Consider the following 14,211-nt stretch of genomic DNA (forward strand, 5'->3'; position numbering starts at 1 on the left):
GTCTGCTGTATAGACTTAACTAAGGCACAGAGAGATCAAGGTCAAAAGTGTCCACTTGCCCAGGATCTCTAACTTTCTTGATGCTTGTTTAGAGTGGAACTATTATTGGTTGGCTTTCAGCTGTTAGTGCTCAGTTCTTCTGTGAGTCAAAACCCAGCTGTCGCATCATTTCCTCATGGTGTAAAAAGAAAAAAAAAAAACAAACCAAACAAACAGAAAACCAAAACAAAAATCAAACACACAGTCAGACTATTCACACAGGAATATTCACTGTCTTCTTGGGAGCACGTGCAAACTGTGGGGAGGAGTTGGGCATAAAGGTCTTTTCTCTTGTCATGTGCAAAACTCCAAAATCTCTGGAGTGGAGGGAAAAATCTAAAATAAGTATCTAATACTGGAACCTTAAGAAAATCCCACAACCATTATCTTTGAACAGTGTGAATTTTAGACTGAGTTAACTAGATTAATAACAACTTAGGGTAGTTACCAAATTTCCTACACACTTAATTTGGGAAGGCAAGCTGAAATGTTGTGCATCATGCCCTGAACTCATGTGACATTATTTGAGTTCCAAGCAGCTGATTATTCCAACCAAATGTGTGAGTAAAGAGTGAGCCCACTGCCTAGTGCCAGACAAGGCAGCTCGCCGAAAATGCATCTGGCTAGGTAAGTGATGTCAATAACCACACTGAACAGTGTTAGTTGAGAGGATCCTGTCTGTAATGCTTAAAGGTAAATGACAAGTAGGGAGTAAAATAATAAGTCTCAAAATAAACTAAAACTCTGTATTTGTGAGAGATTGCAGGGAAAAAAACCTAGCTGAAATAACCTTATCAAAGTTGCCAAGTCAAGCGTGGAAATGTAAGGAAGTGTCAGAACAAAGGTTGCCTTTGCAGCCTTATATTGGCCTAACAGGCTTGGTGATGTGAGTCCCTGCTGGTTTTCTGTGGTAATGTACCGCCAGTCAATGTCCAGGATAGGCTTTTCCTGCCCTGATTCTCGCCTGCTTTTGCAGGTAAGTGATTTTCTGCTTCTTGAGGGATTTTTGATTGTGTTTTGAGGAGTTTGTTTTTTCAGAAGTTCTGGGCACTGCAGCTCTACAAGTGAGGCTATTCTCCAAACTGCTATCTAACATTAACTTATTTGAAAAGCATGATAACTAGTTCCCGCAAATCTGATAGTGCAAATCTGTGGATACTTGTGACTTTGATCTCTGTTCCTTGCCACCACATCTACCAAATGAGGATAATAGAAAGGGCTCTTACCGTTCTGTGAGGGGACAGGTTGCTAGTGTATTTGTAACAGTCTTTGGTACTTTGGAAACCCTGCATTATGTCCATATTGTGGTCAGTAGAGGAATGAGTTTTGGAAAAGGACCGGAATGGTGGTTAAGTGAAGTGCAGAAACCAGTCACCTGGAGCTGGTGGTTTAGGACGTAGCTAACATCTCTGTTCCCGTTCTGTTGAAACTGCTTGGGAGAGGTGGTGTAGCCTGGAGGTCTTCCAGGCAAACACAGCAGCTCCTTTGCGGACAGCAGGCCTCGGTAAAGTGCTGTGGTATGCTATGTTCTATGAGTACAGTGTATGTATATACAAAGATACTTTTTATAAAAGGAAGTCTGTCTGCACTATATCGATGCCAAACTAGATACAGTATCATAGAGTAAAAATATACGGTAGGAGTAAAATGTAACAGAGTAAAAACCCATCACAGTCTGTGGTTAAAAGTTTACTTTCTAACTGACAGTTTTTAGTCATTAGTTTGTCTGTACAATTCCTAATGAAATGAGTAACGCCAACTTCAAGAAATATTATGTTTCCTTGCAGAATAAAAGCCGTCCTCATTCTAGGGGAGAATATAATGTTTACAGTACCTTTCAGAGTCATGAACCTGAGTTTGACTACTTGAAAAGTCTAGAAATTGAGGAAAAAATTAATAAAATTAGGTGGTTACCACAACAGAATGCTGCTCATTTCCTGCTGTCTACAAATGGTAAGGACGCTTTATTTTTGCACAAAGAACTTTTGATGTCATTTGAATATTATCTCATCTGGGGTTGGGTTGGTTGGTTTTTTTTGGTGTTTTGGTTTGGTTTGGTTTTTTTTTTTTGAGTGTTTTGGGGTTGTTTTAATGTCTTGTCTAATTGTACGCAAAACATGTTTTGATTGTAATACTCTGTAAATTACTGATTTTTTTGAATGCAAAAACACTGAAGCAGCAACAGAATAGGTGTAGTTAGAGCTACGTTCCGTGGATATACGGACCGTGCTATCAGTCTACATACCCAGTTACTCCGCTTTACAGTTCTTGTATAAGCGGGTTCCCAGTATGCTGAACTGTAGCTGAAGTCTGAATTTGACTTGATCATCCTAATTTTGAAATTGATTTTTTTGTGATCCCAGATGAATTGTTAATAAAAGCATTTGAAATTGAAGCACTGTGGTGACAATGCCCTTTTTGTTTTTCCAGTACCAAAACATCATGTGTGCTTTGAAAAACAACTGTTTAAAAGACAACAGTTGCTCTAAGAGGAGTATATTTATAGTATGTTCACTATTTACCTTGGAATACATAACAGCAGTGCCAAATTACAAGTTGGAAATTACAAGTTTTCATGCACTTGTTTTTTAATTTCTTCCAGTATTTTAGTAGTGGTTATGAGGTATGAGATCTGTTTCATTTTGACACGTGATGGAGCAAGCTGTAGATGTAAATGCAGAGCTCTGCATGGAAAAACTTGCTCTTATTGTCAGAGGAATGCACTTGTTCCTAACAGTTTGGATCACTTTTTGCCTTGTACTTAAGTGACTTTGTGTAAGGGTTGATGTCCTTCCTACCTGCTGTATGAAATTTTAACAGCAGAAATTACTTCCATCTGCTAGACTTTGAAATTAAAATAACCTTACTTTGATGTAAGTCTTACTGAACTTAAAGCAGTCTTTAAACTGTGTCATCTTAAATGCTTTAAAGATAAGCAGTAGTCTGGGGAGGAGAGGTCTGTTTCCACTTAGCTGAGGATCTCACTCTGGGTGTATACTACTTTCTGTTCTTGGAAAGGCTTCCCCTAGTCAGACCTGGGAAATACCTGCCTTTGGACATGGAACCCTAAAATAACAGGGCACGGCCTAGTTTCGCTGCTGCCTTTGCTTGTCTCTTAGCAGGCATCTAGGACAAAGCTGGTTTTCCTTAAGGCAGTTAGTGTAATTCATGGGTTAGCTGGGTCTTTTCCTTACGTTTGTCTGTTAAAAATAATTTAGATGTTTGTGCAAGGCTTATTGGCGAATTTTGGTAATAGGTGTGTGAGTGAAACTTCCCTTGTGAAGGGTCGTTTTGGCGAATGGTAGACATAGGGCCTTATTGTTCAGGCAGAAACTTGTGTCTTATTCACACTGAACATTACGGTGGAGTTAAAGTGGAATGCCATGGTTTTTTCCTCACCATTTACTGACATTTTCATGCATTTCTCATCTCACCCTTCAAGTGTGTGTGTCTGGTATATTTTTTCTTTGTTTTTCGTGTCTCAATTCTGCTAAACAATATAGCTGAAGGCGAAGTACTTCAAGTACACGTAGGGAGGGCCGTACTCTGTATTAGTCTTGTTTAAAGGACTCTGTCGGGGTCCTTTCTGTTGCCAGCATTGGAATCCTAGATAAATAATGCCCACTCTGCTGACTCCATTATTTAGTGGTTTTATTTTGAATATAATTCATTCTCAAGCATGTGAATTTTTGTTGCTTTTAGATAAAACTATTAAATTATGGAAAATAAGTGAAAGAGATAAAAGAGCTGAAGGTTATAATTTAAAAGATGAAGATGGAAGACTTAGGGATCCTTTCAGAATCACAGCACTACGGGTATGTTTCTGCTCTTTGCCTTTAAATGTCTTTTTGCATGTGCTTCTCTATGTTTGTACTGCCAAAGTTGTGATCTGAAATGTGTAGATTAAAAATGATGCTTTGCTCAGGGTAATTGAAAACTCTAAAAAATGGAGACGTTTCATTATATGTATATGACTATTAAATAAGGTTCCTCTGGAAAACTTGAGGCAAACTTTCATTATTATAGTATATCATTAGCTTCCTGATAGGTTGTTGGTTGGTTTGTTTCGTTTTTTTTTATTTTTCTTGAAACATCTTAGCATATTTAACAGTGATTTGAAATCTGAACTTTTTTTTTTAAATTAAAATAAAATATTTATTTAGAGACAGCCTTCATCCACTTCAGTGTATTCAAATTGTAGGGGAAAAAAAAGTACTGGTTTATTGATAGGAGCAAAATAAACAAAATGTTGCTATTCAAACCTGAAAATACAGCATTTTTTAATGTCTCTGGCAGGAGCTGCGCTGCTCTGAACTCAGTTCATAGAAAGCATGGGCTCACCCTGCTGTGTTCTGAAATAGTCTAACGTCTTAGTGCAGCATGAGGAAAAGTGCAGGGAGCACGGTTGTTTCAGAGGCCCGTAAGGTGCTGACGTCTCTTTGCGGCTGCGAGTAGTCAGTGGAGGATGGCGCTGCAGTGGCTGTGCCACTCGCTGGTAAGGAGCAGCAGGTGCCCAGGTGAACCTTGATATCCTCCCTGAGCGCTCTGCTGCGAGACTGGCAGGGAGGCTCCTCTTTGGCCTAAGGCACCTGCCGTGGTGAATTTAGGAAGAATTCAGCTTTGACTGTATTGGTAACTTTTTTTTCTCAATATTTCTCATATTGAACTTGTTTGATCTTTTTTTCTAAGAGCAAGACTCAAAACTTTAACCAGGGTGTTGGGTATTCCACAGTGAGGTCGAAGGTGGTGGTGTTAGAGGCAAGTTCTGAGCATTTGCAAAACCTAATGTGTACTTGAATAGTCTTGGCATTTTTCTACTTGCATAGTGATGTAATGCTACGGTTAGTGCTCCAAACCTGGGATCATTTAAAGCAAAAGCTCAAGAAATGAAATCATGTGGGATCAGGGGGTTTGGGGATTTTTTTTTTTTTTTAATTTATTCTGTTGTTCTTACCTTAAATAGGAATTGAACTGAGGCTTTCACTACTTTCAAAGCCAACACCAGTCCTGACAGTTGGAGGGACTATAGTTGTGGGCTTTTGTTGAGGTTTTCTGTGTTGCTTTTGCTTAAATTGAATATTGAACTGAAGCTTTAGGTACACTTGACCTTAGTGCATAACGATGTCGCAAAAGGATTTCTGCTTCATCTGGAAAGTGTCTTTCTACTCAGCGTGTGGGAGCCAATATCTGACTGAGTATTCTGATGAAAACACCAAAAAACAAGGAAATAAATTACGATACAATGCCTTAGCCCAGTGGCTCGGAATAGCTACAGATGAAATGTGTTCTGCAGCCCTGCCCATATGTAGGAGTAGACTGCCCATCTGGGAACACGGAGAGTCTGCAATACGGGCTAACGGTTTTACATGGGGCTGGCTATGTCACTGAAGGAGTACGTTAGCATCCGCTTTAAACACTTTCATATATTTAGTAATCATCCAGCTGAAAGGGACTAGCAGCAAAAAGCAAGAACCTGTCTCTTAAATGTTAGTCTTCTAAATTTGCTGCTTTTCTGGGAAAGTTAGGCTGAGCTGCAGGCCTTGCCAGGCACTGCATCTTCCAGGAAGAGATGATGGAATGAACCAAGTCTGAGCAGCAACTGGCAGAAGGGCAAAAAGCCTTGTCTAGACTTACCTCCATATGTTAAAATGATCAGGTTTTAGAGATCTAAATATATATGTACGTTGGGCTTTTATGGGCTTTGTTTGCATATTTTGTTGCAAGAAATATAATCCCAATTTGTTTATAAAGAAGTGGACATGGAGGAGAAGCAGCACTTCAGCGCTGCATCCTTTGCATAGGGACCGTGGCATTTCTAAGTACCAGTCCTGATAATTCCCATTGATGCATTGCTGGTTTCACAAGCAGGCTGGGAACACTTATATGGTGAGATAGAAGAATTGCCTAATAAAAAGTAATGGATTAATTTTAATCATTACAGTTTGATATAAGCAGACTTGTGAGATACAAATGTGGTGAAAGCAATTACGGAGCTTTTGGATTAATTTGTTTCTTGTTCCAGGAAGACAGATTACCCTGGCCATAACTTTTTTTTTCTGGGTTGGAGGATGTAAGTTAGTGTTCAGTTGAATTGTATGTACTGGAATAGCGCAGGACGTCCTTGGGCAACCTTAAACTATTGGCTTGCTGGGCAGTGAGAAGGAGCTAGAGGAAGCTTCGTCCGCCTGACTCTGACAAACCACGTCACCCTTTAGATCAGCTAGTTGTGGAAACAGGGCATCCACGTGTTCCTAAAATCGTAGTGACTGTTCGGTGAGCAAATTGGGGATTTTCTTTGCAAGCTGTTCTTGCCAATTTCACAAGTACCCCTCTAAGATATGGGGGTCATTTTTAAGCGCTTGCTTCAAATTAACGTAATCTTCATCATTCTAAAGATACACCATTTTCTGTTGGATGAGGTACAAAGCTGCTGTGTTTGACAGGTAACTTGTGCAGAAGTCAGTGTCTGAGGTTTTGTGCTGGTAGTAGGCAAAGCTGGCATTCATAGGCTATTTAATTACTTTTCTTGCTCAGTGGATTTGAAAAGTGTCTAGTCTCTAGATCAAAGCAGAAATCTGTGATGTGCAATTAATTAATATCTTCTGAATTAGAAATCAGTTTTATGCCAAAGCTGACTGTCCTTTTTCACATTTCAGGTGCCAATATTGAAACCCATGGACCTCATGGTAGAAGCGAGTCCCAGAAGGATATTTGCAAATGCACATACTTACCACATAAACTCTATTTCAGTAAATAGTGATCATGAAACCTACCTTTCTGCAGATGACCTAAGAATTAACCTATGGCATTTAGAAATCACAGATAGAAGTTTTAGTATCCTTTTTCTTGTCTGTGAACACTGGGGCATGTCTAAGTTGTGTACGTTTAAGAGAATCACTTTAATTTCACTCCTTAGAGTAGGTGTTTGAATCTGGGGATAAAATACAGGATTTGAAAATCTGGAGGTTTAGTGCAGTGAAAGCAGGCCTTGGGATGCTCCCATTCCTTCCTGAGTTGCAGGCATTCTTTCAATGGCAAACTGCCAGTAGAAATACCATAGAGAGCTTGATTTCTAAAGAGAAATTGAGGAATTTTGGAAGCATCCTTTATTTGTGGAGTTCAGTTGACTTAAATAAGAGTTGGAAGATTTGAAAAGTAGATCTTTTGTTACTGTAAATACTTCTTTCCAAAGTTTCAGTTCTCTTAACTCTTTAAGTGACACTTCTTAAAGAAAATAAATTTCAGTTTTTTCCATGTCAAGTGACATGATTAACTAATAATGATTTTAATAATTTTCAAATGTTTTTGCGTGTGTGTATCCAAAAGTAACTGTGTCCTACATTGACAAATCTGCAGTAAAATACAAGTTGCAGAAATACTGAATATAAATAGGTCATACACAAGTTTTCTAAATCTTTAGGTGAGTAGATGAAGTGTATTCAGTGTTCAACAGGAAGCATTAAGAAGGAGACTTGAAGGGAGGCTGAAATTATCTCCAGCGTCTGTTAAAGTTGACTTGTAAAATCAGGATTTGTTTTTTTTTTTTTTTTTTTTTTTTTTTTTTTTTTTTTTTTTTTTTTTTAAATCAGGTCACTTTCTTTTGTGTAGATTGCACGTGGTGGAAATTAAGATCTTGCCCCGTTTTTCTACATGGTGTTTTTAACATTTTGTAATAATTATCTGCTAGAAGTTATTTGAATGTGAAATGTTACATGCCTTTACAAAACCCTTCGCAGATATTGTAGATATTAAGCCAGCTAACATGGAGGAGCTGACAGAAGTGATCACTGCTGCAGAGTTCCACCCTCATCACTGTAACGTGTTTGTCTACAGCAGCAGCAAAGGAACGATTCGACTCTGTGACATGCGCTCTTCAGCCCTCTGTGATAGGCATTCAAAATGTAAGTTAGGATGCGCGTTTGGTTGATGGGTTGCTTTGTTTTCATGCAAGGTAGAGTGTACAGGTGTTCTGCTTATAAATAAACGTACCAAGCTGTGCTTATTGGTAAAGAGCATACAAGGTAAGGGGTGGTAGTTTTGTAGAATGGAACATTTTAATTGTCTTGTTCTAGGCCATCAACAGCAGAAGTATAGCATGAGACAATTGACCATCTGACTCTGCTCCTGTTTACCCATTTATGCATCATAAACTGATGGGAACAAGTGCTTTTGGCACCAGTGAGACCTGTCTTCTGTCCAGACTCAGTCTTGGTGCTTCTCAAAGGTATCTGCTTATCAAATGCCAGTTCAGGGCAGTTTATTCACCTTTGTGCATTAGAAACTGGGCTGATGCTGCCAGGATCCATTTACTTTCTGAGCATTTGCAGCTACTAGGATAGAATTAATTCTTAAGGATATGTGCCGCATTTGAAGCGACTTTCCAGGGGTGAAAAGTGTGACTCTTTAGTCCACTGAGCCACCTAAACTTATGTAGGCAAGCAAAGCTTTTCTCTTGAAGTCATAAGGATAACTGCCTGTGCCTTGCACGCAGCCTCTTGTTTCTTGTTCACTGCTGTAATGGTTGGTTGTTAGTATTGCTAGTCCTGCTACTGATATTTGCAGGTAAGCTTTCTGTAGTGCAGATAAGGTTTTCTTGTTGGTGGAAGGAAGTATTTGTGCAATGGGAAATGTAGGGCGCTAGGCCACTTCATCTCTTTGACCTAGCGTTGCATTAAATTGCTTAGAAGCACTTTGCTTTTTAACTGCTTGTCACTGAATAACATCCTGTTAAAAGGGGTCTATTCGAAAATGAAATAAACGGTTCTGGGTAGCTTGTGTCATGAAACCTTGACTTCAAAGATTGACTCTTCCATTTAAAGAATGTGTTTCTTTACTTTCTTTACTTTCTCAAACTATACCAATTGCATTTCAAGTGTAGATACTAGTATCTCATTTCAGTAGGTTGTGTTGTACAACTTCTGTTCAGATCTAAAGAAAATTATGTTGCGCAGTAGTCTCAAAATGCATGGGTCATGCATGAAGATACTGTGTTTGGGATGCTGATGTTTTCTTCTGCTTTTGTTCAACGTGATCTGTAGATCAGTTGTAATGTTTTCTTGTACCCACGTGCTGGTTTTTTAAACTTTTTTTTTCTCTGATTCATCCCTAAGACCTGTTAATTGTAATTTGCTGATGCTGTGCTCCAGTTGAGAATGTTGGAGATAGGCATCTAGTAATCTGATGACTAAGAGCATAACATTGTTTAAAAAAAGATTATTTTTTAAAAGTATCTAACAGCAACTTTCTTTAAAAAGAGACTACCGCATTGATTTAAAGTTTTACGAGTGCTGAAAAATGTTGGAAGCTGTGAAAGTTGGTGTTGGTTTAATTTGTAATTGTGTCTTCTATCTGCAGTTTTTGAAGAACCTGAAGATCCTAGTAGCAGATCATTTTTTTCAGAAATAATATCATCAATATCTGATGTAAAATTTAGTCACAGTGGTCGATACATGATGACAAGAGACTACCTTTCTGTTAAAGTGTGGGATCTCAATATGGAAAACAGGCCTGTAGAGACATATCAGGTACGGCATTCAATTTTTCGTAAATAGCCCTTCTCTTCCCTTTCCTTTGTGATATCTAATGACGATCTAAATCTTCCAAAAAGGTTCATGAGTATCTTCGAAGCAAGCTTTGTTCCCTTTATGAAAATGACTGCATCTTCGACAAATTTGAGTGCTGCTGGAATGGTTCTGATAGGTAAGTTGGGGGGTTCGTTCTGTTTTCGTTTTCGGTTTTTCTCTCAGCTTCAGGAATTTGATTTCCAGTCTTGAAAGTCGTAAGCAGTACTTAACTTTAAGGATGTAATTAGTTACATTCCGATCAACTGGGTGGTTTGGGGTTTTTGTTTTGGTTTGGTTTTTTTGCAAGAAGACTTCGTTCTGCAAACCTCCACCCTCCAGTTGCAGAAGTGGAATAAACTTTTGTGTGTCAGTTTGCTTCTAATGTGAATTATTGTTGAATAATGCCATTTCACGCCATGAAAATATGACTCAGTTTCATTCTTAGTGTATGCAAGAACAAGCACTCAGTGTCTGGCAAATTGAGTCTTCTTTCCGTGGTTTCTGTAGGCTAAAGGAGACGAAACTACATTAGATAATTACTCTCATTTGTTGCAAACAGTGGAAGTATGTCTTGCCTGCACGTTGTGGAAGCATTATAATCAGATAGGAAAGCCCCTGTACTGCCGCAAATGGTATATGTTTCCTCTCACCAGGAATATTAGCTACCTGTGAAAATGCTTGCAGAACCCAAGGATAAGATCGTGGCAGATCTGGGTCTTGTTTCTGGGTGCTTTGTGTTGGCTTGCCTCGGGGGGTCTTTATGACTGTATCTGAAATACCTAAAACTTGGTCTGCTACCGAGTGCTTGCACGCTGTTCAATGAAAAGATACCAGTTTTGATTTGATGGTAACAGGATCAGCCTGTCAAACAAGCTTTGGCCTAAATCTATCAAATATTGAAGAACAAAAGATCTACCACATAGCTGAGACGGGGACAGAGATCAGGGAAGTCAAATCTCATAAGCTGTCACAGAAGTCAGCAAAGAAAGTGAGACCTGCCTACACGGCTATTGCAGCCATAGCTGAGATGGCACGTACTGCTGTATGCCGCTGACGTACTAGGTTCTTCAGCAGACAGTGTTAAAGAAGAGTGGTTACTCTAAACACCGGATTGCAAGTAGCTGTGAGTTACTGAGGGAATAAATCATGTTGTATCAGCCAGTTTTGTGAAAAAAAAAAAAAAAAAAAATACCGCTAGCAATATTTACAATATCTAACATAAAATGGATAAAAGACGTGGTGTGTGTTTTTCACTAAGCTAAAACGCAAGGGAACTGACCCTTATTTCTATGGGGTTTTTAAGCAACTCCAGTCAGGTTTTTTTGGAGGGGGGAAAAAAGTCAAAACAAGATGATCTCATTTGAACGTATCATAACATAAGTTGTTGTGGAAGTTGTAATGCTCACCCTCCTTTAAAAAAGAAAAAATATTTCCTTCTGTGCATTCCCTAGTACAATCTGAGTGATGTGTGTTGTGGTAATAGTATCCCGTTCTCCTCCTAGTCACTAATTTTTTAATGCCATGGAACCAATGCGTATTGGCAAATAAGATAACATGGGTGAGGTGGTCACGATTTCAACAATCCGTGGGACTTCTGTGGGAAACAGCTTTCCCAGTTTCAGGTGGTAGAGAGAAGTGTTCAGTACAGAAACTCTACCTCAATTTCAAGCCTATTTTTTGAGAGCGCTACAGACAGGCTGTTCATCGGAAGTCAGATATATGAAAGCGCTTTCAGATGCAAATTTTTTTCTGCCCTGTTCAAACACAGATTTGATATTGTACACAAGCTCTGAATTGTTTCTGCAGGGCTGCGTCAGCCGTTCACACAAGGGGTTTCTTTTGCTGCTTCAAGACAATTTTTCATAATTAATCCATTGACGTGCTCGTGGTCAACATGTGCACAGTGCCAAGGAAGGCACTTGGGTTTATGGTAGTCTGCTAAAGCGAAGCGGTTTGCAGCGGCTTTGCTTCCACTGTGACTTTTGATGCCGCGCAATAACGAGATAGAGTAGCAGTGGGAAAACCCACTTCGCTCACGTGAAGATGGACAAAGCATAAGACTGCCGCCGAGTGCCGGTGGCAGGAGCGAGGACCAGGGGAATACCTGGAAGAGAAAGTGGTGGAGTGAAAGCAGTGCTAAAGTCCAAAACCGGAATTGAGGAAAGGTGTACATCAGAGAGAAGAGGAGATGAGTGTAATGCCGCATGCTGGTCGTGAACTTGATCTGACAGTCACTTTGTGTGTAAAAGAGAGAAGATGGGGGTTGAATACTGTTTCTGGAAACCTAGTAAGATTTGCCTTTCTTCTACTTTTAAACAGTGCTATCATGACTGGATCTTACAACAATTTCTTCAGAATGTTTGACCGAAACACGCGACGGGATATCACCCTAGAAGCGTCCAGGGAGAGCAGCAAACCTCGTGCCATCTTAAAGCCACGCAAAGTGTGTACAGGTGGTAAAAGGAAGAAGGATGAAATAAGCGTTGACAGTCTGGACTTCAACAAGAAGATTCTTCATACAGCATGGCATCCCATGGAGAACATCATTGCTGTAGCTGCCACCAATAATTTGTATATATTCCAGGACAAAATTAACTAAAGATGACTTACTTGAGGACAGAGTCGTCGTCTTGCATAGTTAAGCTCAGTTGTTTATCTGTAAAAGAGAAGGCCTTGTTGTCCTACCAGTGAAGAACATTGATGCACTTACTTCCCTTTAGATAAAGGAGAGGATCTGGCCTGGGTTTTGAGTTCATGGTGTAGTTCTGCCTTCGGTGGGAGTAGGGAGCGTCAGTCGCAGTTTTCCCGGAGAAACCCTCTAGAGGCAGAGCTGATGGACAGTGCTCAATAGGCCAATACTCAAAACAATTGTATTTATTTAAGTCTGAGCCTTCCTTTCCAGTTTATAGACCAAAAATTTAACACCCAAGAAAAAAAATTGTCATAAAAATGTAATTTCTATCTCTCGCGCTCTCTCTCTGCTGTAATATTTGGGCCTTTCAAAACATATATTGTGCTTAATGCCTGTAACATTCCTCCTCTGGCCTGTATCTAGGCTTAGGTGTTTCTACCTTGGAGCACTTAGGTAGGTCCTGAGTTGGGTTCGTAGACAGGTTTCCATGGATATTTACTCACCAACTGTATCTATAACCACACCTTCTGGTGTAAACCACTTAATAAAATAACAAACTATGAAAAGTGTTTTTAAATTTGAAGGTATGTATGCAGTCTTTTTATTTTTTTATTGCATGTACTGAGATTGTGCAGAATAATTCTGATGGGCAGACTTTACAGTGTTTGCCCCAAAACATTGATTTTTGGCAGACTAATACAAACTTTTTTGTGTAGTATTTCAAATTCTAAATTTAGAGTTTCCATGAAATCGTCATTTAGTTTAAGTTGCACTGGTTTTCTTGTAAAATGCTATCTGTGTACCGAGTAGGAGATTGCAAAGGTAGTAAAAGACATCCACAGCCTTAACGGAAAGTGACCGCCTTGCACAGAGGGAAAACAAAACGTTTAACAGATTTTCTTCTTTGAAGATAAAAATGCCGTTTATCTGATGCCTCTCGATGTTAGATAGAGACATGCCTTATGTGCATTACGTTTTTTAACCTTTTTAGTATTTGTCATGAAGATAGCGTTTATTTTAACTATTTGGCATAGTATATTGTATTTCACATCGCAGTTCAAGCCAGGAAAAACCAATCTTGATTACGCCAAGCAGCAGCGCAGCTTAACACATTTTAGCCCGTTCTGACTTTTTAACCAAGCGGTCAGCAAACACTGCGGCTATGAGCTGGTGTTAACTGCGTTTGTTGTAACTCTCTTCTTGCTAACTTGGTTTTTTAAAGCCTTAGGTACTTCTGGTTTTGTTTTTTTTTTTCTGTTTCCCAAAGAGGCCTAAAATGCATCAACCTCCTCTCCACCCTAGACTAGCCCGGGTGAGAAACTGTCCTGAGGCCGTTGCAGCGTGTTTCAGTAGCACCAGGTAGCTAGACGTGACGCTTGTGAAATGTGCCTGCAGGTGAGACGTTCTTTCTGAAAAACGGGATCCCTTGAGCTTCCCAGAGGCCGTGCGGAAGTGTGGTTTACACTCCATTCTCCTTAAAATGAAGGTGTGCTATGATTACTGAGTCAGATCTGCATTCGCAAGAGCAAAGCGTCTCCGTTCTTACCCTCCCAATTAATGTCCATAGAGTGCCACTCTTGTTCACAGTAAGCTAGTAAGTACAACTAACTTTGAGGTTCTACAAATGAAGTTTAAATTAAAAAAAATCTTATACTGTATATCGGTTGTGACACTATTTGAAAATCTTGAGATGTGGAACTTCTGGGTCACTAAAGCATTAGGTTTGACCTGATGCTGTTCCTGAAAGACGTACTAGAGCTAATACAATGGGATTGTACATACTTGTTCAATTATTTTGACCAAAAAGTTTAATAAATTTTAAATGTTTACCTGGACTTGCTCTGTGTATTTTGACAACTTTTTCTTCCGTTTGTGAGATAATTGGCCGGATGAGCCAACCTGAAGATTGTTTGTATTTCCATTTTAAATGGTTAGGTTTTGAATGGTCATAGCTCTAGCTCGGAAAGCTGTCTGTTC

At 39.4% G+C, this 14,211-nt stretch overlaps 1 protein-coding gene across 3 annotated transcripts in view; it reads left to right on the forward strand.

Annotated features, from left to right (window-relative positions):
- PPP2R2D (protein phosphatase 2 regulatory subunit Bdelta) overlaps window positions 1–14,069 on the forward strand; it is a 30,182-nt gene extending 16,113 nt beyond the window's left edge. Inside the window, exons 4-10 of one of the 3 annotated variants that reach the window (XM_086752783.1) lie at window positions 1,827–1,992; window positions 3,742–3,854; window positions 6,696–6,873; window positions 7,776–7,940; window positions 9,394–9,563; window positions 9,647–9,738; window positions 11,922–14,069. In XM_086752783.1, coding sequence (XP_086608909.1) covers window positions 1,827–1,992; window positions 3,742–3,854; window positions 6,696–6,873; window positions 7,776–7,940; window positions 9,394–9,563; window positions 9,647–9,738; window positions 11,922–12,201 — 1,164 coding nt within the window. In that variant the 3' untranslated portion in view covers window positions 12,202–14,069. Of the gene's footprint in view, window positions 1–1,826; window positions 1,993–3,741; window positions 3,855–6,695; window positions 6,874–7,775; window positions 7,941–9,393; window positions 9,564–9,646; window positions 9,739–11,921 lie in introns of those variants that run through there. The other 2 variants (XM_086752784.1, XM_086752785.1) reach the window with 2 other exon arrangements.
- Window positions 14,070–14,211: the final 142 nt, after the last annotated feature.

Source organism: Chlamydotis macqueenii, chromosome 7 (assembly GCF_036417535.1).
Source record: "Chlamydotis macqueenii isolate bChlMac1 chromosome 7, bChlMac1.mat, whole genome shotgun sequence".
NCBI classification, from domain to species: Eukaryota; Metazoa; Chordata; class Aves; order Otidiformes; family Otididae; genus Chlamydotis; species Chlamydotis macqueenii.